This window comes from Somniosus microcephalus, chromosome 18 (genome assembly GCF_052327205.1).
Source record: "Somniosus microcephalus isolate GS21.2 chromosome 18, FLI_Smic_1.0, whole genome shotgun sequence".
In the NCBI taxonomy this organism is placed as follows: Eukaryota; Metazoa; Chordata; class Chondrichthyes; order Squaliformes; family Somniosidae; genus Somniosus; species Somniosus microcephalus.
The window spans coordinates 16,192,820-16,220,047 of NC_141004.1; the positions used below are offsets into that span (position 1 = coordinate 16,192,820).

Here is a 27,228-nt window from a genome sequence, read left to right on the forward strand (position 1 = left end):
AATCAGGGATAACAGAAAATGCTGGAAATACTCAGCAGGCCAGGCAGCATCTGTGGAGAGAGAGAAACAGAGTTAACGTTTCCGGTCTGGGAGTGAATCAGGGAGTTTTTTTTAAATAACACACTGGGCTAAAAATTTTAAATATTTTACTGGGTCTCTATTGTGAAGCAATTTCTAGGTCCTCAGAGCTATGCAGAGTTCCCTCATGTGTTAGGAAGTAAGTACTACAACAGCCTTAAAAATGTCACCGTTTTGTAAATTTATATATTTGTCATTTCTAACGATCTTAAACATAATTAAAATTGTCCCTTTTGGAATTAATACTTCAATAAAGTTGCAGTAAACATTGTATCTTTTGTCTCCACTTCCTCTCTACCCCCTCGTCCAACAGTTTACAAACTGGTTCAGTTAGGGAACATTATTTTGAAGGGAGGGTGTGCTAATATTTCTAGTACAGCTTTCATTGGATGTGTAATAAATCTGGGAGTCACGAGTTGAAAATTTAATGTAGACACCATTGTGGCCTACTTCCATTGCTCTCAGTCCATTTTCCATTTCTTCAAACTCTATTTTGCTTTGCCCTGATGTGGTAGTCCATCCCCTACTGGCTATAATTGTAATTGGAACATTGAGGCTTTTCTAACCAATAGCAGCAAAGTTTGGAAGGTGATAGATACCGTGGAACCCGCTTAATCACAGCCGCTCGAGACAACCTCACAAATTGCGATGAAGCAGCAAAAGCAACAAAAACCAAGGCTGGTTTGGTGCTTGACAACCTGGTGCTTGACAATCTATTATTTACCTTAATTTCGTACATCTTGCAACAATGGTGGATACAGTATAACTTTTTTTTTAAAGAGGAAAATGCTTGTGAATTTTTTATGCTGCAAAGAATATTGTGAAACCTCTGAATTCTGGAAACCTGAGATTCAGAAATGTCATGTTTTTGTGCGACTAGCTTTTGAATCTTCAATTCCTCAAAACTGAAACATCCACGTGCTCACGCAGTGACGAGTTATGGTGCTACTTTTGCTGAACAATTTGGAAATTCGACTTCCATTCCTCCCTTGCCCACACAACACTAACAAACAGGTGGAAACCAGGTCAAGCCAGTTCAAACTGGTATGTTGACCAACAAACCCAGATTGGGAGGTGAAAGCCTCATTTCAAAGGTGACCAGCAGGATTTCGGCGCACCACAGTTGCATATAAGCAGGAATTGCAATAAAGAGAACTTTACACAATTGGAAGTATAGGGGGAAAACGGAACTTTAGAAACTTGCGTTAAAACGGGAGTTGAAAATAAGTGGGTATGACTGTCATTTTAATTCACCGCCCCACTCCCACTCGGACCTCACCGTCCTTGGCCTCTTGCATTGTTCCACGGAAGCTCAACGTAAGCTCGAGGAACAGCACCTCATCTTCCGATTAGGCACTTTACAGCCTTCCGGACTCAATATCGAGTTCAACAATTTCAGATCATAACCTCGGCCCCTATTACATTTTTACTTATATTTTTTATCCACCCCTTTGTTTTGGTTTTTCCCTTTCTCCCCCCCCCCCTTTCCTTTTTTTTTCTGTCCCACATGGCAGCTGTCTCCCATTCTGCCAGCGCATTTCACACCTAATCTAGAGCCGTCTTTTGTCTCCACTAGTCCTATCACCATCTCGTCTCGTTTTGAATACCTCTTAATGTCTCTTCTCTTTTGTTCTCTCCCAGCCCGGCCTCTTAATCTATTTCATTCCCTGTGCCTCTTTAGTCTTGATAAAGGGTTTTGACCCGAAACGTTGACTCTAATTTCTCTCCACGGATGTTGCCTGGCCTGCTGAGTTTTTCCAGCATTTTCTGTTGTTATTTATGACTGTATCAGCTTTATTAAACCACTGTTGTTACAAATGGATCAGTTTTGATAATTTATTTGCAATATGCTTTCAGGAGAGTTGACAGAAATCTCCTAAAGATTTTGAATTATTCCAAGCAAGTTTACAGATCAGTGTATTTTTTTCTCTCCCGTTCCTTGAATTTTCTTCTCTCTCGGCTCCTTGCTGGGATATGGTTCCGCAGGCAACAGGGGCCCCTAGATTGCCAAGAGGCAGTTCTTCGTGTATGAGTAGATTATGAGTATAGAGACTTTTTTGCAGGGAAGCATTGCAGGCAATCCCAATCCTGCCCTCACCGGTCATCTACACCCTTATGTGATGAAAATAGAATTTACATTTTATGAGGCATATATATCATATATGTATCCTTTTAAAATAGTAGTAGCCCTAAGTATGTCGCTGGAAAACTAATGCCTACGGGGCAGCAGTTTTTCTGTTTCAAAACCCTAAGAAGTTTTGATTATTAGTCGAGTCAGAGGTTATCAATTAGTGAATGGGGCAGTTTAAATGCGAAATCCATGAACACCCCTGAGGCATGTTGCTTTCAACTTGTGTGTTAATACTGTTGGTATTCTAGCTTCCGAATTAAATGCTGGAGCATAAGGCTCGTTGTTCCCATAATTGTTAAGCAAATGGTGATCCACTGTAAATTGCAGATTAGGATAGATAGCATCATTGTTGCATTGAAGCTTAATGTAATCAAGATGATGGATGATATCATCTTTAATTACTTGACCATCAAAGTGAAAGCATCCTTTATAACCTAGGGATCTTCTTGTTATTCAGTTTTTCTATTTATCATGTGGCTGCTACCTGAGACAGGTATGGATTGAGCTCCATAAGCAGAGCCTACATTTGGAACATCAGAGTTTTTGAGGTAAAAACAGAAAATGGTGGAAACATTCAGCAGGTCAGGCAGCATCTGTGGAGAAAGAAACAGAGTTAACGTTTCAGATCGATGGCCCTTCGTCAGAAGCTTTTGAGGGTTTGGTGAAAAGAAGGGAAAAAGTGAGACTTGTGGCAAAGATGATGGTACAGGGAATGTGGCTACATTTTTTTTGTTCTTGCAATGTGGGTGACAGGAGGAAGGCTGCATTTATTGCCTGAGAAAGCTGCCGCCTTGAACTGTTACCTTCTTTGTAGTCATGGTGCTTCAATGATGGTGTTAGGTAGGGAATTCCAGGATTTAGGCCCAACCACAATGAGGGAAAGGTGATGTAGATCCAAGTCAGAATGGTGTGTGACTTGGTGGGGAACTTGGAGGTGATTGTATACCATGATATTTCTGCTCTTGTCCTTCTCAGAGGTAGAGGTTACAGGGATCGGAGGTGCTGTCAAAATAAATTTGGTGAGTTGCTGCAGTGCATCCTGTAGATAGTGCACACTGTAGCCACAGTGTGCTGGTGGTGGATATTGTGTCCAGTGGCATGGGGTACAGATCAAACAGGCTGTTCTGTCCTGGATGGTGTCTTACATATTTTTGCAGCTGCACATATCCAGTGATTATTCCATCACAGTCCTGATTTAAGCCTTAAGATGATAGAGAGATTGTGAGGAATCAGGAGGTGAGCCACTCATCAGAGTACCTAGCCACTACTCTGCTGATATAGCCACGGTGTTGATGTGGCTGATCCAGTTAGGCTTCCGGTCAATGAGGATCCCCAAGCTGTTGAAAGTGGGGACCAGTGATGCTATTGAAGGTCGAAGGTTGCTGGTTGGATTTGTTGGAGATGGTAATTGCCTGGCACTTATATGGCACTAATGATAGCTGCCATTTGTCAGCCCAAGCCTGGATGTTGTCCAGATCCTGCTGTAAGATGGCATAGGCTGCTTCATTATCTGAGGGAGTTTTGAATTGAGCTTCTTCTTCTTATCGTGTCCACGGACAGTCTATACATAGCCCAGCCAGAACTGGACACATTTTTGCGCCTTGTTGTTGAATTCGGCAAGATCTGCAACAGTGCAGGGTTCCTCTAACGATGGGCATTGCAGGAGATGTTGCATAGTCTGTGCCTCAGTTCCACATTCACAAGTTGCCGGGCTGGTTGAATATCCCCATTTGTTTAGTGACACCTTTGAGCAACCTACACCGGTCCTAAGTCTGTTAAGGCACTTCCAGGTTGCCCAGTTGCAATTAGCTCCTGGGGGAAGGCTTTCATCAAGTAAAATTTCCATCGCTGGGGGTTGTTCAAGACTGGCAAGCCAGTCTTTCCACAAGGCGATGCGGGCTTCAGATGAGGTTGATTGTACAACACTGTTCATGAAGCTCTTCCTTGACTTTAGGCGGCTGGGTGTAGGTGTATGACAATGCAGAGGGTGCCTCTCATCTGATGTTTGACGGAGTTGCTCTTTCTTGCTGGCTACCGTTCTTCTTTTATCAGGGGGAGCGATACCCGCCAGGATATATAGGCTGTTGGTGTTTGTTGGTTTTAAGCAACCTGTGATAAATCGGCAGCTTGCATTCAGAACGGCATCCATCTTCTTGGCATGAGTAGACCTTTCCCATGCAGGGCAGGCGCATTCGGCAGTGGAATAGCAAAGAGCAAGTGCACTGGTTCGCAATGTTTTCGGGCTTGCTCCCCATCTTGTGTTAGTGAGCTTATTCAGGATGTTGTTTCGTGCGCTCACTTTTGCCTTTGTCTTCTCGATGTGGTTCTTGAAGGTGAGGCATCGGTCAAGGGTGACTCCTAAGTAGATAGGGTGCTCGCAATGCGTCAGTGTTGCTCCACACCAGGTTACTTTCAACTGGCGTTTGGCTTCACGGTTTCTGAGGTGGAATGCACAAACTTGCGTCTTTGATGGGTTTGCGCGAAGGTGGTTATCGTCATACAGGTAGTAGGATTTTAGTCCCTCCAAGGCCTCAGAAAGCGTTTTCTCCACGGTGTTAAAATCAGTGCTTTGGGCAGTGACACATAAGTCATCAGCATGTATAAAACAGCGTGTGACACCGTCTATAGGTTGGTCATTCGTGTAGATGTTGTACAGCAGCAGTACAAGCACGCTTCCCTGAGGAAGACCATTCTTCTGAATACGCCACCTGCTGCGCTTCCCACCTAGTTCAACATAGAACCGGCGATTCTGAGGCATGAATTGAGCTGAATACTGTGGAATAGTCAGTAAACGGCCCCACTTCTGACCTTAGAATGGAGGAAAGCTCATTGATGAAGCAGCTGAAGATTGTTAGGTTAAGAACACTGCTCTGAGAACCTTGCTGGCTGGCCTTTGATAATCACGACCATCTTCCTACGTGACCTCATCAATAGCTGGAGGGCAGGAAGCAAAGGGAAGGAATACAACATCCAGGAGGTATTGTTGTACAAGACCTTATTTAAGTTGCAATTTTGCATACAGTTTTTTTTTGCAGCACCTTATCAAAATGTCCAAAACATCAAGAAGGTAGGAGAAAAGGAAATGTTCATGGTCTGACTTCCATGGTCAAACTCCTTCCTACAGTATGTTTGGTTGGATGCATTTGTGTATATTTATATATTGCAATTATGAATTTTGCACCTCATCCGACCTGCATCCCACTGTCTTGCCTGTCTTATCTAGATCTGTTTGAGTGTTGTGATAATTCTAGAATACTATAACTAATGTCAGAGGGTTTACAGAATGAATGAGAATTTCACATCTTCCTGTAACTTTTTTTAGGTTTTGCTGCGTTCAATTTGAGCAACATTCTGCCAAGAAGCTGCTTACACATTCAAGTTAATAATGGAACAGTACACAGCGAATAATAGCAATTCCACCGAACAAATTGTGGTTCAGGGACAAATTCAACAACAGGTATGAATCGTATATGCCGAATACTTTCATTTGTGCATGTGGTTTGCACGTACAGATTGTATAAAATGTTATTGTAGTTTTTGGTGGCAGAAAATGGCAGCCAGAACACACATTTTACCATCGTAATAGTATTTACGGGGGGAGGCAACCTGTGATTTGCTCACAACCTTCTGTTAATGTCACTCTATTGCCAGTCTTCAGGCAATGTGCAAGGGTAGCCCAGGATAGCTTGCTCTTTCTATATGTTTTTCCCGTCCTTTTTCAAAACCAACTACAAGATTGGAGCCTTGTTGTATGGGCAACTCTGCCAGTTGCAAACCATATCGTACCACTTTGGCATGGTATGCTGGAGCACAATGCTGTGTGCCACTATAGTATTGTACAGTAACACCTTAATCTATACTGTAACTTAGTGCTCTTGCAGTTGCTGTGTTTAGTCAAATGGCAATGTTCTCAATTTGTGCTGAAATTCAGACAAGATGACATTTGGCCTCAGTACGTCTGGGTTCCTCCTGCTGGAAATTGTCTATCTGGACATTGGGCAAGGGCAGGATTGAGCTCGGTTCTGTTTTCCTCAAGGATCTGGCCAACACTCACTGCTTTGGGAGCGGTTACAGAGGACAGCTGTTGCCTGCTATCCATCAAGAATCAGAACCTTCAGGAGAAAACTGCAAAGGGGAAAATAAAACTTCAGCTTTTATTGGCTTGATTGTGGGATTGAAAATGATTTGGGTGTTTTACAAGTCCTGTATTTTTGTCTCTGTAATACAGCACTAATTCTCTGTTTTTATCTTTTATTTTACTCCTTTCTATTGTTTATTGTTCTAGGGTCAGCCGTTAATGGTCCAAGTTAGTGGTGGTCAGCTAATCACATCCACTGGTCAGCCAATCATGGTTCAAGCAGTGCCTACAGGTCAAGGACAGACAATTATGCAGGTTCCTGTCTCCGGAGGACAGGGTCTACAACAGGTCAGCACATATTTCCTTCTCATAAAATAGTTTTTTTTTCTCCTGGATTAATTCCTTTGATTTAGGGATATTATTTCTATTGTGTTGCTATGTAACCATTGTCACTAAATAGCACATGGGTGTACTAAGCCATTCAGACTAGGTTCGATTCCTGGCCTGTGCTGAGTTAGCTGATCTCGGCAGGAGGTAGTTGACTCAATTGGTCTCCACACCTCTTGAGCAATGTTCCCTCTAAGCTGCATGGGTGCACGGCCGCGCAGTAATCTGCAAGGTGCTGCGCAGGCCACTCGCCAACTTTTCCAGTTGAAATACTGTGGATGCGCAGAAATTTAAAGGAACCGCGCATTGACATAAACAGGCCATGCACAACAAAGAAAATTTAGAGGGAATGTTGCTCTGGAGGTTTAACATCAGCCAGGGCTCTGCCCTGATTGCTTTCCGATGCCACTTGCTGGAAAATGCATATGTGTGAATGTCGGGTCAGGACAGCACCAGGCTCAGTCATGACACCCTGCATGTTGACTAGCCTGCTGATATTCGCTGCTCGCACATGAAGAATGGCCAATGAGGCAAGGTACTAGAGAGGGTTACTGCTGTCTGTGCAAGCAAGAGACAGCACCTTCAGGAGAGGAGTGAGGGAAATTGTTTTTGGTGTAATAATGCATCTAAACTGGCTGGAGTGAATGGCCAAACAGAGGCTATCATAATAGTTCCCTGATGTGATTATTCCAATAGTGTTCTGTTAAGATGCCTGACAGACTACACCGCCAAGGGGTGACTAACTACAGTAAACTAATTTGAAAAGAAAGACTTGCATTTATATAGCGCCTTTCACGACCATTGGACGTCCCAAAGTGCTTTACAGCCAATGAAGTATTTTTTGAAGTGTAGTCGCTGTTGTAATGTAGGAAACACGGTTGCCAATTTGCACACAGCAAGCTCCCACAAACAGCAATGTGATAATGACCAGATAATCTGTTTTAGTGATGTTGATTTAGGGATATATATTGGCCAGGACGCAGGGATAACTCCCCTGCTGCACTTCGAAATAGTGCCATGGGATCTTTAACGTCCACCTGATAGAGCAGACGGGGCCTCGGTTTAACGTCTCATCCGAAAGATGGCACCTCCAACAGTGCAGCACTCCCTCAGTACTGCGCTGGAGTGTCAGCCTAGATTTGTTGTGCTCAAGCTTTTGGAGTGGGGCTTGAACCCACAACCTTCTGACTCAGAGGCGAGGGTGCTACCATCTGTATTTGAGTTTCTGGGTTTTCCTTGCTTAATAACTTGGATATTCCATAAATTCATAATTGTGTGTATCCGTGTTAACAACAACAACTTGCATTTATATAGCGCCTTAAACGTACCAAGCGTTATTAAACACAATTTGTCACCGAGCCACATAAGGAGATATTAGGGCAGGTGACCTAAAGCTTGGTCGAAGAGCTGGGTTTTAAGGAGCGTCTTAAAGGAGGAGAGAGAGCTGGAGGTGTAACAGGCAGAATTGGATGAAGCATATCGCTAAGTGTGTTGATCTAATGTGCTGTTGGCTAGTTAAACTGTTCTGTTAACAATGTAACCTGTTTTTAGGGGCTTCAAAATGTAAGCATAACTGAGTGCCTCTGCTGTATATTGAGAAAAATTTGGAAAAGTGTGTTGATAGATGGGTTGCGGCTTTGAGGTAAAGGGAATTGGCGAATAAGGCTGAATAAAGGCTGCTGCAGCAATGATCTCCTTCACAGCTGGAATTACCTTTTCTCGTTCCATTATATTTTTATGCTGTTAAAACGGTAGCCACTTAAAACAAAAGTAGCACAGTAGTGGATTCTGTTCATAATAGATCCATGATGGGTGTACCCTGTAGCTTCCTATTTGTAATAGAATCATTGATATAATTTGCTAGACTTGAGGACATTTCAGGACTTTCAGCATGTTCTAACCCACAAGCAATCTATTGCATCTTCATATAATCTGCCGTTACAAGTATGGACTGTTTCCATTCTTTTCAGATTCAGCTGGTTCAACCAAGTCAGCTGCAGATCCAAAGTGGGCAGGCTGTTCAGGTCCAGAACCAACAAGGTCAGCCACAACAAATTATTATTCAACAGCCTCAGGCAGCTGTGACAGCAGGACAAACACAGGTAAGTTACCTCAACACTTCAAAAGGGAATTGGATATATACTTAAAAAGGAAAGATTTGCAGGGCTGTGAAGAAAGAGCAGGGGTGTGAGACTAATTGGTAGCTTTTTCAGAGAGCCAGCACGGGCATGATGGGCCGAATGGCCGCCTTCTGTGCTGTATGATTCAATGAACACTAACGGGACAATCAACACCGTGCATCTGATGCTATCAGGGGTGGGGGGGGGTGGGGGGAGGAGGAGGAGCAGTCCATGATTGAGGTAGTCATGCATGAACTGTGGAAGGAATAGGTTTGATGGACCAAATTACCTTTTCCATTCCAAGCTTTCTTGTGTTCAATCTGTAGACGGGCATAGGACTGCCAACTTTTGCCCAGTCCAGGACCCAGCAGTGGTAATATTTTTAAGGGCTGTGTACATTTGTAAAATTGGTCTGCTCATGCATGCCTTTTCAAAAATTGCATCAGTCAATAAAGTTGACTATCCAGTTCAAAAGAAAGACTTTCATTTATATAGCGCCTTTCACGAACTCGGGCCGTCGCAAAGCGCTTTACAGCTAATTAAGTAATTTTTGAAGTGTGGTCACTGTTGTAATGTAGGAACCGTGGCAGCCAATTTTGCGCAAAAATGCAAGGATAATGATCTGATTTAGTGATGCTGGTTGAGGGATAAATACTGACCAGGACACCAGGGAGAGTTCCCCGGCTCTTCTTTGATCCATGGGATCTTTTATGTCCACCTGAAAGGGGATGCAGGGCCTCAGTTTAATGTCGCACCTGACAGTGCAGCACTCCCTCAGTACTCGGTGTCAGGCTAGATTTTGTGCTCAAGTCTCTGGAGTGGGACTTGAACCCACAACCTTCTGACTCCTAGGTGAGGGTGCTACCAACTGAGCTGTGGATGAAACCAGGTGAGTGATCACCCTAGAAGTAATTTTTTTTGCAATTTCTTGTTACTTTCCATATAATTCCCTATACCTCATCAAAAGCATAATTCCTGCTAAGACAGAAGGCGAGCCTCTGTCAGTACCACTCCAACTGATTTGAGAGGTATGTGAGAGTGGACATTAGCAACTTGCCTTTCCATTTTTGCTTTCTCTTTCACATTACATCTAGAACTACAAATGCAAAGTCTGGATCTATATTGTGCTGCAATATTTCCATATACTAATGAATCATACAGATTTTTATCTAATCTAAAATCATTGCTGGTACTTGTTGAAATCAATCATCTTGACTATACTAACAGAACATCCATTATGTTTTGACAATCGTGTTAGCAATAGCGAGTTTTCAGCATGCATCTTTAATGCTGAAACGTACTTCAGTATTGTAATATTAAAGCTACTTAAATCTCGTGAATGTTAACCCTATATGACAAAGATAAACACTTAAACCACTTCTGCTCACCCAGTCTTTTGTTTTTTATATGTTGTCTCTCATTGGTTTCTATTTTAATTTTGTTTTCAAATGTTATCCTTTTTTATAATTTACTGTTTAAAAAAGTGACTTAAGAATGTTAGCTACCTCTTTATCTGTCTATTTCAAAGGTGAGAGTTGGCTTTTTTGGCTGAAAGGTTCCAGCTTGACTCAATTGGTATCACTCTCACCTCTGACTCAGTTTATGGGTTCAGGCCCCAATCTCGGACTTGGACACATAATATAGGTTGACACTTAGTGCAGTTTTGAAGAAGTCCCCTCTACTGTTCAGTTGGACGTTAAGAATCCCATGATACTACTTGAAGAAGAGCAAGGGGTTTTCCTGGTGTTCCTCCCTCGACCAACACCGCTAATAATGTCATCCATCTCACTGTTGTCCGTGAGACCTTGGCATGCACAAAATGGCTGCCACATTTGCCTACATAAAAATAGTCATTGCGTTTCAATTTGTATCTGAAACATTTTGGGCTGTTCCTGAGAAATTTCATAACGTAAATAACTTTTGAAACTGGCTCCAAAGGCCCCTTGTTCAACTAGTTAAGGTTTGAAACTCCAAAAATTAACATGGTCCCATTAATGATGAAGCTAAGTCGATCCTTGATGCATTTTTTAAGCATCAAAATGTTTCAAGCTTGTTTTTTAACTCGTGCAGATAGGAGAAGGGTTACTGTCCCACTAGCAGTTGCTTATCAGAGTCTAAAAACTGTTTGCTGCCCCAAGCCATTTGGCTCAGATGAATGAATGTCATCAGCTTGCAGTCAAGATGGAAGAATTGCTCAGCTGAAATAAGACACCCAACGACTCTTGCTGTTGAATGATATTTACTGCTAGTCATTCCCAGAAATCCTGGAGAAGAGCGTATTAGAACCTCTTGTGGTTAGAGGGAGGAATTCTTTATGGCGAATGGATTGCAAAGCCAGAGAAGAGCTGAAAAAGAATATGTTGGGTTATAGATGTGAATATTTACCTAATGCCCTCATTGAGGCTGAGCCAGAAGAAATTCTATGAACAGCTTTGTCCTACTATCAGTGGCTGTCCAGCACAGTGACATCTCCCATATATCCAACCTACCTGTAAAAAGAACCAACAGTCAGCAACATCATTACAACAGGCATCTACAAAATTTCAACTGAAAATCAAAACTGCTCACTAGAATAGATCCTCTGGGCTTGTCTATAATGCTCTGTGTACAGTTCTATTGTATATACTAAACTGTGTTTTCTGTACACTACCAGCAATGTACAAATGTCTAACTGTGTTTAACTCAGAACAATGGCACAAAAAAATTGACTTGTTTTCATAACTGACTAGGGTCAACAGCAAATAGTGCAAGGACAGCAGGTGGCACAGACTGCAGAGGGGCAGACAATTGTGTACCAGCCGGTGAATGCAGACGGCACCATACTCCAGCAAGGTAACCAGCAAGTTTGTTGGAATTAATTTTTTGATGGTGGTTGGAATGCTAAGAGCAGACAGCAGTGACTTAATCAGCTGATCTTCCCTCCCTCACCTCTTTCCTACTTGTCACTACAGAATTTCTGGTGGGTCACTGGGCCGCATTTCTTTGCAAAACTGTTCATTATTGAATGATGTGCATTTTTTTTCTCCTATGAACATGTTATGAGCTGATAATGTAAATTTTCCCCTTTCTCATCCCTTCTGAAAGGGTGAGCATCAATAATTATGCACTTGCACCACATGCTGGCTAAAAGCTGATTTGGCTCGTGCATGCTTGCCCCATGTGTCATTTGCTCGGTACGTGCTTTGAAAACTGAATACATTGTATGCCCAGTACACAGAGAAGCCAATTTTTGCGATTAAAGCCGTGATGCTAATGGATGAATTGGTGTTCACTTGTCTGCTGTCCAGTGGAGCACGCCATGATATATGTGCAAAATGCATACCAGTGTCAACCTTTAGACAGGTAGGGTTGCCACTTTTCCCAAGTCCAAAACTGAGCCAAGAGCAGGGTATGGATGGGATCGTGGCTTGAGATTTAATGTCTTCTTTGCTGATGGTGAGAATTATTTGGTGACCATAATAATAGTAAAATATTGCAAAACAAAATAGAAAAAGTAGATTTTTAATTTTTTTTAAAACAGACTTTGACTGTCTATTCAAGAAAGGCATCAAAAGCTGATAATATATTTCTGGATAAAGGATTATTTGAAAAGAGGTGATAAAATTAAAAGATATGAAGGATAAAAAGGTTAAAATTTGATACTTCCCTGCTCTTTCAAGGAGCATCTTCAAAAGTAACAAAAATTTACTGAGGTAAGCTGTTAAGAGCAAGAAGTAAAACAACAATAAATGTATAAAATTGCACATTTAGCAAAACAATTATAGACACTTACAGTAAGTCAGTTTTTCGAATTGATGATTAAGTTGTCACTAGACTGGATTTCCATGGCCCTTCACAGTTTTCACTCCAGTTCGTGTTGAACAGGAAACTTCCTCAATTGCAGCCTTATTTTTCAAATCATATCTGTTCAGGAAACCAAATCTACGGAGGGTGTTCAGTCTCGCCACATTCAAATGGGATGGAATAGGTTTGCTGTTACTAGGGGTAGAAAACACGGGATGCTATGGCTCTTGTAAAATGTAGTTTCCTGAAAAAACCCTAGCAATGGTGCTGCACACCATACCGATGCAAGAACTATCCTCTTTCAAAACAATACGGGAGTCCTTCATCGTCAATATTGTCTATGGATGATCCAGTTTGCTGCAGTGGCTCGATGTTGGTTGGTTGGAGAGAAGAGCTCCTCTCGCATGATGCAGCTCCACCTCAACTGGGAGGCCACAGATTTCCCTCTTCCTGCATCTTGTGCCATTGGATTGCCTGGGTGCAGCGAATACAGGAATGTTGGTCAGGGAGGAAAACATGCTCAAATGGAGCCCATCTAATATTCTTATATTCACTGTGCCCAGACAATCCAGTAGCTCCAGGCGCAGGAACAAGCAAATCTGCTCCATTATTTTTGCATCAATGAGTGCACTAATGAGCCTGTATTTGTTCGCATGAGGGCATCTTGTTATTAACACCTAGCAGAGTCTACTTGTTTTGTATGTTTCTAAATCACATATTGAAAACATTTGTCAAAATAATCAGGCCACCCTTATAGCTGTGGGCGACACAATCCAAGATCTCCGCAGTACTGCCAGTGTGAAATGTTGAGTCAAGACTGGGTATTTCCCTACATTGTGGGGGAGAGGAGAATTGAAGGACACACCACCCCATGCTGTGGCACAGCTCTTGGCAGCTGGCTGCAGAGTAATACAGCTGGTGAGAAAAATAAATAAAGATAGAAAGTGAGAGGTGGGGGAGAGAAACACAGCCTTGTGGCTGTAGCATTTTTGGAACATGCTTCTGCATTTACAGCCAGCACTACAAGGTGCAAGGAATTTGTGCGGTGTTAACTACTGGGAGCCACAGCATTTTGCTGTTCCTCTAATTCTCATTTGGAGAAGTTTCAACATTTAAATTGAAATTTTAAAAGTTTAAGCAAATGATGAAGTGGTAAGCATTGACATTTACTGCAGAATATTTAAATGAAAGTTACATGCATTATTCAGAGATGCCATTTTTGGCAATAGCTAAATATGTCTGAATAAGAGCTACTGTGCTGAGCTAATGCAGTCATGAATCAAGCCTCCTGGAGCAAGTCGGTACTCATTTTCTAATATATATTTGCATATAAACATTTAGATTAGAAGGCAAAAATCGCTCCATAACAAATGGAGCTATTAATTTTCACTTAGTAAACTCCAGAGATAAAATATAACGTGTTTATTTTACCTTGCTTTAAATTTCAACAAAAATCTATCTCATTTTCTGGCCCCTTCCCCCAGCCCTTTTTTGGGTCATACCATGGCACTAGTCAGTAAGGCAAGCAACCTATTCACAGGTTTTTGAGGCAAATGGAGGGCATGTGAGTAGCCTAAGCTAACATACCTTCCAATTTGTATTCTCTTTTACTTTCCTTTCTCTGGGAAAGCATCTAGTTTCAATTCAGTGCCTCCATCCCATAGCATGACTGAGGTTGGGAGCTCACTGCATGTGTGATCATAAAATTAACCCCCAAAAGCATGCCAAACTCTCACTATGCCATAGATGTCTCCAAACTCTGCACCAGCACAAAACAGATGTGGAACCTTGGAACCCAGGCTCTGAGGTAGTACACTGTTCACAACAGGGCTAAAGCATATTAGCTAAATATTTGAAAATCTGAACCATTTTAATTTGCAATGATCTGTGCTTTGCATTACTTTTAGATCAATTTTGTAATAAAAAAAAATTTGCATTTTTTTGAGCAAGCTTACTTTAGTTGTTTACTTTAAACTTGTATGACTTCTATGCAAGGTTTGAAAGATGATGTGTATCGTTTTCTTGAAAAGGGAAGAGATTAATCTTGTTCCTTTCATTTTTCCTTTTCCCTCTGTTCTCTCTTGTTATCTCTCTCTCTCGATCCTCTCCTCTGATTTTACTCTGCCCTCTTTTTGCTCGTCTCCTTTTTGTCTTGTCTTGTCTTTCTCCTCTTTGTGTTATGTGCTAAAGTTGCAGTCCCTGTTACAGGCATGATCACCATTCCAGCTGCCAGCCTTGCTGGGGCCCAAATTGTCCAGACAGGAGCCAGCACAAGCACCACAAATAGCAGCCAGGGCACTGTAACGGTAACATTACCAGTCACTGGAAATATGGTCAATGCAGGCGGTATGGTGATGGTAAGTCTAGTTTGGAGCAATATAGTGAATAGAGCACAGCTTAAACATTTACAGAATACTTATTACTCAAATCATAACCAAGTCTGTTTAAGTTAACAAAAAGAGGATTCTACCCTTGAGGCGAATGCATTTTGAATCATTGGTCATCTGTCAGAATTACATGTGATAAAGATGTGCTATGTTGTAATGTGGTAGGACACAGGTTCCTGTCCGTGGTTCTCTGCTCTGATCCAGCTGTTAGTCAACCTGACTAGGGAGTGTACTGAGCAAAGACAAAGTGATACCTTAGGGGGAATCTCAGCCATGCTACCCTATGCTGGTTTCCCTGCTTTCCTGTAAAGCAGACCAATTGTGTGTTATAGGCACAGGTTTTGAGGCAGGTTGCCTGCCCACCCACTCCTCATTTCTTTTTCTAATTATGAGTAAAGTAGAGTTAAAAATGTATATAGCCACATAATCATTAATGTAGTCTTCTCCGAATATTTCTCTTGTAACATTTTTGTGATTAAGTTCCTCATTTCCTAATCCCACCCCATGGGCCAGATTTTCATTGGGCTGTGAGGCGGGCTTTCAGGCGTGTGGGGGGCAAAAATCCCGAATTCGGGGGTCCCGACACCATCCCGCCCAAAACCCGCCTCCACGTAAGTTTCAAGGGAGGCGGGTACCCGCCCCGCACTGGGACCCGCCGACCTGAGGCGGGAAGGGATTAGTGCCAATTAACTGCCTGTTAACAGGTAGTTAACAGGCAGTTTTTAGCCTAATCCCTATTTTGAGGGGTGTTGTATGGGATTCCCGACGGCTCCAAACCACGCCAGGTTAGAGCAGGCGGGCCGTCGGGTTGAAGGACTTGGAGGGGTCGCGATGTCGGTGTTCAGGTGAGTGATGGGTGCATGAGTGCAAAGGTATGTGTGTTTGGTGTGTCTAAAGTGTGTAAAGAAGTTTAAATTACCTGTACTTACCTTAACAGCCTTTCTTCCTGTAGGCGTCGGGAGTCCATCACTCAGCTGGAACTGAAAGCTGAACGGCTGCGATCTGTCAAAAGTGACAGCCTTCAGCTTTCAGTGCCGGTGACAGTTCTAACTGAGTCTGTGCAGAAGGACTCAAGTTAGAACTCAGACTGTCAGTGTTTGACAGCTTCAAACAGCTGTGAAACACTGATATTTCATCTGTCAAAAACTCTTGACAGATGAAATTTCAGTCTGTGACGTCACCTGTTGCCGGGTGACCCTTAATTGGCCCGCTGAGCCTGCTGGGAGGGCTCAACAGGGAAAATTGCGTCGATTGGCCGGACGTCGATGGAGGCGGGACTAAAACCCGAAAGTTGTAGTCCCGCCTCCTTCCCGACAGCTTAATGAAAATCCAGCCCCATGTCTCTGGACCCTACCCATGAAGATGAACAATCTGCTCACGAGCTACTACTAGTCACACTCTTGAACAAGCTATTTAAGGTGTGATAGTGATGCAGCGTGCCTTTCATTTAACATTTCATAATCCCATTGAACCAAGCCATTGCCAGAGAGTCTCCCCAGTGGCACAGCTGGGTTGAGGTTTTGTCTCATTGGCACAGATCTGCATTTTACCATTCCATGACGCTCTACTAAAAGGCCTCTTGCCGTAGCTTTGAATTTGGTGAGGAAATGGTACGGCATTCCTTGCAGGGTTAACAGGAACATCTCTTGTTTGTGATAAACAGCAAGTTTGAGGCTTCCTGGTTCTCCTAGGAGACACTAGCTTACTAAACCATGGAAGAAGTACAATATATATGTTGCAAAATTATCATCTACACAGGAGAGCAAGCTACCTTTTTCTTACCAATCTTTCCATTGGCTCTTTTTTATGGCAACCCGTGCAGATGGTGCCAGGTGCTAGCACAGTTCCAGCTATGCAGAGAATCCCCTTGCCAGGTGCAGAGCTGCTGGAAGAAGAACCGTTATATGTAAACGCCAAACAGTATCACCGGATCTTAAAAAGGAGACAGGCACGAGCCAAGCTAGAGGCAGAAGGCCGAATTCCAAAAGAAAGGAGAGTAAGTAAAACGGAACAAAGTAGGTCTGCCTTCTTGAGATGATAAAATTTCACCACAGATAAATGTTTTTGAGTAAATGTCCTTAGTGGTGGATAAAGTTTATCCTTTTTTGTACTGATGTGTGTTCTGGTAATAACATTTAAATATTTCGGAAGACTGGGGAATAAATTACACATTTGGTCTAGGCTTGTTTTTCTTGCATTGTATGCCTCGACTACTAACACAAACCTCATTGCAACTGGAGCCTGCATATATTTGCTTGAAAAATACCATCCATGGTTTATGTCTTTATTTTGTTTACAGGCTGGATGTCGGTTCTGTTGTATGAGCACCAAAACCTTCTCAGCTCTTTAGAATCCTCCTAAAACAACACTGTGTTTTAATCTTGTTTATTCATAAGAACATAAGAAATAGGAGCAAGAGTAGGCCAATCGGCCCCTCGAGCCTGCTCCACCATTCAATAAGATCATGGCTGATCTGATCCTAACCTCAAATCTTCTATCACTCTGCATCCACCCGAACCCATGTGATCTCCCGGGAGAGGCGAAAAACCAGATAAAGACCCAATGGCCAATTTGGGAGAAAAAAATCTGGGAAATTCCTCTCCGACCCATCTAGGCGATCGAAATTCTTCCAGGAGATCACTCTGTCCCTATATTTTCTACAGTACTTACCTTCTGTAAAGGCGATCTCCACCCCAGCCAGGAACAGGAATAAAACCATCTCCTGAAATCTAACAGAATTAGAACACAGTAGGAGCAGAACAAGGCTACACGGCCCCTGGGCCCGCTCCACTACCCACAGGGCCATGACCATTCCGAACCCAGACTCATGTCCAATTTCCTGCCCGCTCCCCGTAACCCTTTATTCCCTTTACTTCTAGGAAACTTATCTATTTCTGTTTTAAATTTATTTAATGATGTAGCTTCCACAGCTTTCTGGGGCAGCAAATTCCACAAACCTACCACCCTCTGAGTGAAGAAGTTTCTCCTCATCTCAGTTTTGAATGAGCAGCCCCTTATTTTAAGATTATGCCCCCTAGTTCTAGTTTCACCCATCATTGGGAACATCCTCACCGCATCCACCCGATCAAGCCCCTTCACAATCTTATATGTTTCAATAAGATCGCCTCTCATTCTTCTGAACTCCAATGAGTAGAGTCCCAATCTACTCAACCTCTCCTCATATGACCACCCCCTCATCCCCGGGATTAACCGAGTGAACCTTCTTTGTACTGACTCGAGAGCAAGTATGTCTTTTCTTAAGTATGGACACCAAAACTGTATGCAGTATTCCAGGTGCGGCCTCACCAATACCTTGTACAACTGCAGCAATACCTCCCTGTTTTTATATTCCAACCCCCTAGCAATAAAAGCCAACATTCCATTGGCCTTCTTAATCACTTGCTGCACCTGCATACTAACTTTTTGAGTTTCGTGCACCAGGACCCCCAGATCCCTTTGTACTACAGTACTTTCCAGTTTCTTGCCATTAAGATAATAACTTGCTCTATGATTTTTCCTGCCAAAGTGCATAACCTCACACTTTCCAGTATTGTATTCCATCTGCCAAATCTCTGCCCACTTACTTAGCCTGTCTATGTCCCTTTGCAGGTTTTTTATGTCCTCCTCACTCACTACTTTCCGTCCCATCTTTGTATCATCTGCAAACTTTGATATGTTACACTCGGTCCCCTCCTCCAAATCGTTAATATAGATTGTAAAGAGTTGGGGACCCAGCACTGACCCCTGCGGAACACCACTAGTTACTGGTTGCCAATCTGAGAACGAACCATTTATCCCAACTCTCTGCTTTCTGTTAGAGAGCCAATCCTCTGACCGCTTAAGCATCCAGCACCAAGAGAGGCCAATGTTTACCCAGCACTATACTGTAGTAGTCAGAAATAAATTAATTTTATTCATTTTACATGGAGTCTACAGCACAAACAGGCCATTTGGCCCAATTGGTCCGTGCCAGCGTTTATGCTCCACACGAGCGTCCTCCCACCTGGGAGTATCCCCTCCACTCAGCTACCAAATAAAGCTACTTGTTTGTGCCGTGATACCACAAGTGCACTTTGTGTTCATTTTCATTAAGAGAAAGTAAACAAAGAACGCATTCATTATGAGTGACTGACTACAAGAATCCTATAGACCAATGTAATACACTCAATCCTCTGGTACTTCCCAAGTACCTTATCCTTTCCTTCTGTGTCATGTTCCTCTGTGCAACAGAATGGTTTACACTTGGTCTCAGTATGCCATTGCTGGGCTACCATATCTGGAGGTACATGACTAGACTAGTAATGAGCGTCCCAGGTCTCTATGATCCAACCACTTTATGAATGCTGATATACTAGCATACTGTCACAAGGAAGGGTGGTGCAATCTAGCATTTTACCTGTTGTCTTTTTTTTTTACTAAATATGTAAAAGCAAGGGAATGATATAAAACAAATTGGGAAATGAATAAATGGACAGACACAATCACAAACTCACCCTCGCACACAGACACAGAATTCAAATACAGGAAACTTACTGGTATCCGGCACTGACGGGACCGAGCTGGTGCCGTTAGATCAAAACTGCCGTATAAACCAGCGGCAATGTTAAAACATACAGAGCTTTTCAGCTCCGTGTGAATCAACAAACCCTGTTGCTTAGCAACAGCTTCAAAACAGTCGGCTGCAGCTGCAAGCGTCTCTAGCTGAAGCTGTTGCTTAGCTACAGACCTTGCAGAGCCTGACTGGGGGGGAAAAAAAAGCAACGAGAAGTAAAAAAAACTTATAGAAAACGGCTCCTGAATTTTGCCGGTAGATAAGAGCTTCCCGGACTTTTAACCTCCGGTTAAACGAAAGTTTCCTGTAACTGTCCTGGAAGAGTTTTAACTTATTCCACATCAGGCCAAACTTTCTAAGATGCCCCCTTCCTGTTAAATATGTATTACTCTAACCAGAACTCGCAACCAAACTGGAAAAGTGGGGAGGATGCAATTAGAGTTATCGGGAGCTAAACCTTCTTTATCCAAAAGCTTGGACTCTGCCCCTTAAGGATAGTGGTTCTTGCCCTAAACATGTTCCTTTATATGCCAATGTTAACTTGGTAAACTTGGCAAAGAATTTGCTGCAAGAGGCAGAGACAGGGCCCTACACTAGCACAGTACAGGCTATAAGAGGCTGCCTGTCTTTTGGCATTGGATGAAAGCTGACATCCCATTCTCCACCCCACTACCGTTCCCACACAGGCACCCAACTATCACTCACGTAAGTGCATGCATGAACCCTTTAAAACAAGATACTTCCATCTTTGTAAAAAGGGTGCAATACCCAGAGTAAGGGCAAGTGAAGCCATTTCAGGCTCCAGACCATTTTAGAATTGAAACTGTTGATTGCCTTCGAGGGAAGTCGTACGGCTGCCTCATGGGGAAATGGGAATGACCTCCCTCTCCTCAGTATCCCAGAAACCTTAATCTCTGCTCATATGGGGCACTGGGCAAAGGAAGTCTTACCTCTTTAGGAAAGGCTGTTTTGTGTCCCTTGATTGCAGGGTTAAATAAACCAAAACTCCCCATGAACTCCCAGATGGATTAATTAATGGAATTAAAATTTCAGTCCATAAAATCCTGCTAACTGGGAATTGACTGTACTGTACGCGGAGTTGGAGCACCTGGTTCATTTTGACGTTAAGAGCTTTGATGCACATTGATAGAATCAAATGTATTCACAAGGCTTGGCAACCTTTCATATGCTATGAGATACATACCCAGTGTTGCATTAAAAGTTCAGCTCACTGAATGGTGCAGTGTATCATGTTCTGTTATCATACAGCAAATGGAAAATCTTCCAAGAATATCAATGGGCATTCTGCTAATTCGAATTCTGCACCTCGGGCAAACCTTACATTTTTTTTATTCTTGGCCTTGTCTACCAAACGTTACTGTCTGGGCTTGTCAGTGAAATTGTTTGCTGGGTCTGTATTTGATGCAGGCCTATAACCTAGCTTGGGAGAGATTCTCTCTCTTACTAAGTGTAATACTGAGTCAGTCTCCTCAGATAGGTGGTTAAAAGAAATGAAGACATTTAGATTGCCTGCTGTGACGGGCTGCCTTCATTTTTTGAATGGAAGCATCTTTCTCATACCAAGATCTCACCCAAACAGCTAACAATCCCTCCACAGATGTTAAAAAATATATGTACTTACATAGCTTACTGTGAAATTTGGGATACTGCCTGCTTTGGGAAAGTAACTAAGGGAAATTCTAGGGAAATGCATTTTATATTATGTTGAAAGGGACGTTCACATGGATGACCTGAGCATCTCTTAAAGGGGTGATGTTCTAGTGTTTTTTCTCTCTTGGCAACCTGGGTCCAGTCATAGTATGTGGAGGATGCTCATGCACCAAGAATGAAGACAACCTGCAAAGCAGGTTATCTAACTTCTATCTGCTGGTGTTGAATAGGCTGTCCATTTGGGTTGAAATGTCTCCTCATTAAGGCTGTTCATTTATTGCTGTAACCGTGTAGCTTTTTCTTTCTATTTACAGAAATACCTCCATGAGTCACGTCATCGCCACGCAATGCAGCGAAAGCGCGGAGAAGGCGGGCGCTTTTTTTCTCCCAAGGAGGGTGAAGAGATTGTACGTGTTGTTTTCCTATGTGTAACTATTATGAAACAAAGGTTTATACGCTCCAGCAATGGTTCTCAAACTTTGCCTGGGCCACCTAATCAAAAGATTCACAAAGCTTCTCATGCTCCACTAGCTATAGATATTGGTGCTGGTAATAATACCTAAGCTATTTAACCCCTCAGTGTCTGTGATGACCACTTCAGTAGATAGTGTACATGCTGTGCATGATTTACAGTCATTTTTACAGTTCCTAAATTGTAAATCAAACTCCAGGCCTTGACTAAGCCCTCCAGATGATGTGGTTGTGTGTGCTTTTTTTTTAGACCTCTGCTTTCTTTTGCATGAAATAACTCTGTGCCAACCAGCATAGAAATAAACTTACATTTGGAATGTTTAAACTGTATTCATTGAGAATGGGCCAGGTCTCATTCTGCAGTTTGAGAATCATTGCTGTAAAGGATGGACTGAAGCATTTAGCTATTACAGTGGGACACCATGGATTGGGGTAATGAAGGCTACCATTGCCCATTTATACTGTAATAGTAGCTATCTGTGGTGCAGCGTTTCTGCAGGGTACATAATCACTTGGATGGCCCTTACTCTTGTACCTTATCAGAACTTCGACTCAGCGTTATATTTTAACAGTAGATAGAATTCTATATAAATCAGTGAAAGATCATTCCTCTATAAGTAATGATGTCACAGTCATTGATCATCAGTGTTACTGTCATCATGTGTTAAAAGCGGCTGTGGTTTGTTGTAAACAGACATTTGCACCAAATTTTTCAGTGATACATTATTTAAAAATCAAACAGTATAAAAACAATTTGTATCAACCTTGTCATCCCTTTGATTTCTGTAAGAAGTCACACAACATCAGGTTATAGTCCAACAGTTTTATTTGAAATCACAAGCTTTCGGAGCGCTGCTCCTTCGTCAGGTGAAGTGGAGCGATGCATAAAGACACGGCTTATATAGTCAGAGAATACTGCCAGATGATTACAGGTAATCTTTCTAACTGCCATTTATCACACCTCGGCAGAGAGATAATCACAGCAATCAAAGGTGTGACTGGTGTCCAAACAGGTTAGTCAGGAAAACATTACATCAAAGAACAATGAGGTGGGGTCACAAGGGGTCAAATGTTGCAGATGCTGGGGTCTGTATGAAAAACAAAAAACAGGCAAAAAAACATTTTTTTTGCTGGAAATCACAGCAGGTCCGGCCGCATCTGTGTAGAGAGAACAAGCCAACGACGACTCGAGTCTGGGTGACCCTACGTCAGGTGGGGTTACATGTAGCGTGACATGAACCCAAGATCTCGGTTGAGGCCGTCCTCATGAGTGCGGAACTTGGCTATCAGTTTCTGCTCTACGATTTTGCGCTGTCGTGTGTCATTCATGATTTTATGTAAAAAGTGAGTGCTGAAGACATTTCCTGGAGCGGGGGCTGGTTTAGAGGAATTACTAATCCCGCCATTGAAGGAATTAAATTCTCATTCAGTCAACCCTGAAGTACCATAGATTAATTATTTCAGTTGAGGTTTATTCAACTCCCATCAACTGTTGGCTTCAGTAACTCCTTCAAGAAGTTACCCCAATGATGCCATCCGGGCTTCTTGTTTAAATCTCACTAGTGAATCTGCTGTGGTGTGGCTGACAATAAACAAGAAGATAGACTGAAGCAAAAAAGGTTATATGTAACACGCAATGAATTATTTTATATAATGGGTGTGTCCCTTAAGGTCGCAAAGTCTGTAAATAGGTGTGTCCTGGGTTTTTTATTTCTGGATTGGCAGGTGCTTGTAAATACTGTGCTTCTCAAGGTCAGAAAAATAATGCTTTTCTTGAGTGTGACATTTGTGATATCTGGAGTGCCACAAACACATTACAAAAGGTTTTTTTTGTTCAAAAATGATCAAGACATGGAGCAGGAGAGAGTGGCAAAAAGATTTTCAAGATAATCATGATTCTTTGTGATGGTATTTTTAAGTGAATTGTGATGGTGATATACTCTAATATTTTCATCCAAGCCTACTTTGAAAAGCTGTAATGTAACAGCTCTGGTAATATATCCTTTCTTGTCTCCCTGACTTTGGCCTAGACATAAAAAGAAAAGAAATTGTACATGCTGTCAACCTGAAATAAAACTGACAATACTGGAAATGTACAGCAGGTCTGTCAGCGTCTGAAGCAAAGATAGGTTTACATTTTGGATAGAGTCCCATCATCAGAATTGGTTATTTTAAGCAATTAAACTTCTTGATACTTTTTTCTTTTTATAAAGGTCATCTCAGTCAGGCTGTGAAAAGGCGTAAGACAGAGAAAAGGTGAGTAAAATAGCTCATAAATAGGAGGGAGTGTAGTGGACTATACATAAGAAAAATCGGTTGGAAAATGGTGGAGTCAGCTAAGTTCTGAAGTCACAATTTATACTGGCGGGCTAAGCTTGGTTGGAACAGTGTAAGATGACAAGGATAGAAAGTTCAGGGGGCTTTTTGTGGCAAGGCACAAGGAAGCCAGGGTCATACGTTCAAACAAGTCGGCAATGTTGAGCAGAGGAGTTGCCCAAGCTGCAGTTGGCCTCCATATTACAGAGACTGAAAATGAGCAGCTAATATGGTGTAGTATATTTGAGAAAGTACATCGGAATCACTGTCTGCCACAAGAAACGTGTTTAGAGCCCTGGACAGTAATGTGGGAAGAAAGGATTGGACAGGTGTTGCAACTGCTGTAGTTGCCTTGGAAAGTGCCTAGAGAGGAGTAGCTGGAGCTGAGGTGATGGAAAAGTGAATGTGTTATGGAGGGAGATGTTCCTCTGGAAAGCTGAGCAGAAGGGAAATCATGTGCTTTGATGGTGGGTTTACACTGCAGTTGGTGGGAAATGAGGCCAAGAGGGAGCCTGCCGTCGTCACTGGGGGTGAGAGTGGAGACACAGGAAATGGGACAGACATTATCGAGCAACTTGTCAACCACAGCAAAGGAAAACCTTGGCAGGGGACAAAGAATTCATCCAAGCAGAGAAAGAAACTGAGGAAACAAGATGAAGTGTTTTCACAAAGAGATGTCGGTTGAAAAATTCATAAGAACATAAGAAATAGGAGCAGGAATAGGCCACTTGGCCCCTCGAGCCTGCTCCGCCATTCAATAAGATCATGGCTGATCTTGGGCTCAAAGCCACTTCCCCGCCCACTGCCCATAACCCTTCACTCCCTTATCTTGCAAAAATGTGTCTATCTCCACCTTAAATGTATTTAATGACCCAGCCTCCACAGCTCTCCGGGGCAGAGAATTCCACAGATTTACAACCATCTGAGAGAAGAAATTCCTCCTCATCTCAGTTCTAAAAGGGCGACCCATTTATTCTGAAACTATGCCCCCGAGTTCTAGATTTCTCCACGAGGGGAAACATCCTCTCTGCATCTGCCTTGTCGAGCCCCCTCAGTATCTTATATGTTTCAATAAGATCACCTCTCATTCTTCTAAATTCCAATGAGTATAGGCCCAGCCTGCTCAATCTTTCCTCATAAGTCAACCCCCTTATCTCTGGAATTAACCTAGTGAATCATCTCTGAACTGCCTCCAATGCAAGTATATTCTTCCTTAAATAAGGAGACCAAAACTGTACGCAGTACTCAAGGTGTGGTCTCACCTATACTCTGTACAGTTGTAGCAGGACTTCCCTGCTTTTATACTCCAACCTCTTTGAAATAAAGGCCAACATTCCATTTGCCTTTTTGATTACTTGCTGTACCTGCATGCTAACTTTTTGTGTTTTGTGCACAAGGACCCCCAGGTCCCTCTGAACTGTAGCATTGTGTAATCTCTCCATTTAAATAATAGTTCCAACCAGTTGTGGGAATTCATAGAATAGTATATAGAATAATACAGCACAGAAGGGAGCCAATATAATAGCAAAATACTGCAGATGCTGGAAATCTCAGATAATTTCAGATAATTATCCCTGCCCCCATTTTTCATGCAGTATGATTTTTGCCATTCCCATTTGCAACATTTTATCTTTCCTGCCTCTTACAAAAGTACAGCATGTTCTTTCTATTCCTTCCTCCCCTCCTAACCCCCCGCCCCCCTGTCTCTGCACCTGCTTCATATCTGTTACATCTCCAGCTTTTTCCAGTTCTGATGAAGGGTCCCAGACCTGAAACGTTAACTCTGTTTCTCTCTCCACGGATGCTGCCTGGCCTGCTGAGTATTTCCAGCATTTTCTGTTGTTATTACAGAAGGAAGCCAGTCGGCCCATCGAGTCTGTGCCCGTGAATTCATGGCGGTTTAGGAATATAGATCAAAAGTCCACCACCAGGGGTGGGGAGGGAGGACTCCAAGATGGACGTTGTAGAGCTGAGTGATTGGTGGAACTGGGAAGTGCAGTCAGTGAATTGCTGCAGGTCAATGTGGGAGCAGGAAGCAGCAATAACACAATTGTCAGTGTAACAGAAGAAAAGACATGGGAGTTGGTCTGAATAGGACTGGAACAAGCAGTGTTCCACATATGCTACAAAAAGAAACCCATAACTGGGCCTGTTGTGGACTTCCATAGTTGACACCTTTTGATTTCGGGAAATTATGTGGAATTAAAAGAGAAATTGTTGAGGGTATGAACAATTTCAGCCAAGCATAGGAGATTGGTGGTAGATGAAAACTGGTTGAGATATTGCTCAAGCAAGAAGTCCCAAGGTGGCTGGGAGGACACCCTGTGAGAGATGGACATTTAGAGGGACTGGACATCAATTGTTGGCAATTGGAACCAGAAAATCTGTCATTGTCAAAATGGAGGAGGACGTCAAAAGAGTAAATGGGCAGAGCCTGGGCAAGAGAAATTAAGATTTGATTTAAATTAAATTAACTCTTGGAGAAGGTGCAGAGAGGAGTTACTAGAATGGTACCAGGCATGAGGGACTTCAGTATGTGGATAGACTGGAGAAGCTGGGATTGTTCTCCTTAGAACAGAGAAGGTTAAGGGGAAATTTAATAGAGGCGTTCAAGATTATAAAAGGTTTTGATAGAGTAGATAGAGAAAAACTGTTTATGCTGGCAGGAGGATCGGTAACCAGAGGGCACAGATTTAGTATAATTGGCAAAATAACTAGAGCGGAGAGAAGGAGAAACTTTTTACGCTGCAAGTTGTTGTGATCTGGAATGCGCTGCCTGAAAGGGCGGTGGAAGCAGATTCAATAGTAACTTTCAAAAAGGAATTGGATAAATACTTGAAAGGGAAAAATTTGCAGGGCTATGGGGAAAGAGTGGGAGAGTGGGACTAATTGGAGTGCTCTTTCAAAGAGCCAGCACGATGGGCCGAATGGCCTCCTCCTATGCTGTATGATTTTATAAGATAAGAGGATATGAGTTTGGTGGGACAAGAGAAAACTAAAACAATGGTTCTGGCAACCATTTCTGTTTGTGAAATTTGGGGAGAAGGTAGAAAGTGGGAGTATGGATTGGGGACTAAGAGATTGGAGCAGTATTAGAGAAGATATCCATGTGAAATCAGTTACAGCCTGGGATATAATGGTATGGTATTCAGTAATAAGGCTAGGCTTCTGGCGGAGATGGGAAGAGGAGTCAGATCATTGCTGTTAAGTCTCAGCCAGGTCGAAGTACTTGTATCTTTCACAAATTCTGAAAT

At 42.5% G+C, this 27,228-nt stretch overlaps 1 protein-coding gene across 3 annotated transcripts in view; it reads left to right on the plus strand.

Moving 5' to 3' along the window:
* LOC147105047 (nuclear transcription factor Y subunit alpha-like) overlaps positions 1 to 27,228 on the plus strand; it is a 60,161-nt gene that overhangs the window by 21,698 nt on the left and 11,235 nt on the right. Inside the window, exons 2-9 of one of the 3 annotated variants that reach the window (XM_086011092.1) lie at positions 5,532 to 5,666; positions 6,495 to 6,635; positions 8,645 to 8,776; positions 11,524 to 11,626; positions 14,768 to 14,934; positions 16,787 to 16,960; positions 21,502 to 21,594; positions 23,872 to 23,914. In XM_086011092.1, the coding sequence (XP_085867218.1) occupies positions 5,595 to 5,666; positions 6,495 to 6,635; positions 8,645 to 8,776; positions 11,524 to 11,626; positions 14,768 to 14,934; positions 16,787 to 16,960; positions 21,502 to 21,594; positions 23,872 to 23,892 (903 nt within the window). In that variant the 5' untranslated portion in view covers positions 5,532 to 5,594 and the 3' untranslated portion in view covers positions 23,893 to 23,914. The remainder of the gene's footprint in view (positions 1 to 5,531; positions 5,667 to 6,494; positions 6,636 to 8,644; positions 8,777 to 11,523; positions 11,627 to 14,767; positions 14,935 to 16,786; positions 16,961 to 21,501; positions 21,595 to 23,871; positions 23,915 to 27,228) is intronic. The other 2 variants (XM_086011095.1, XM_086011093.1) reach the window with 2 other exon arrangements.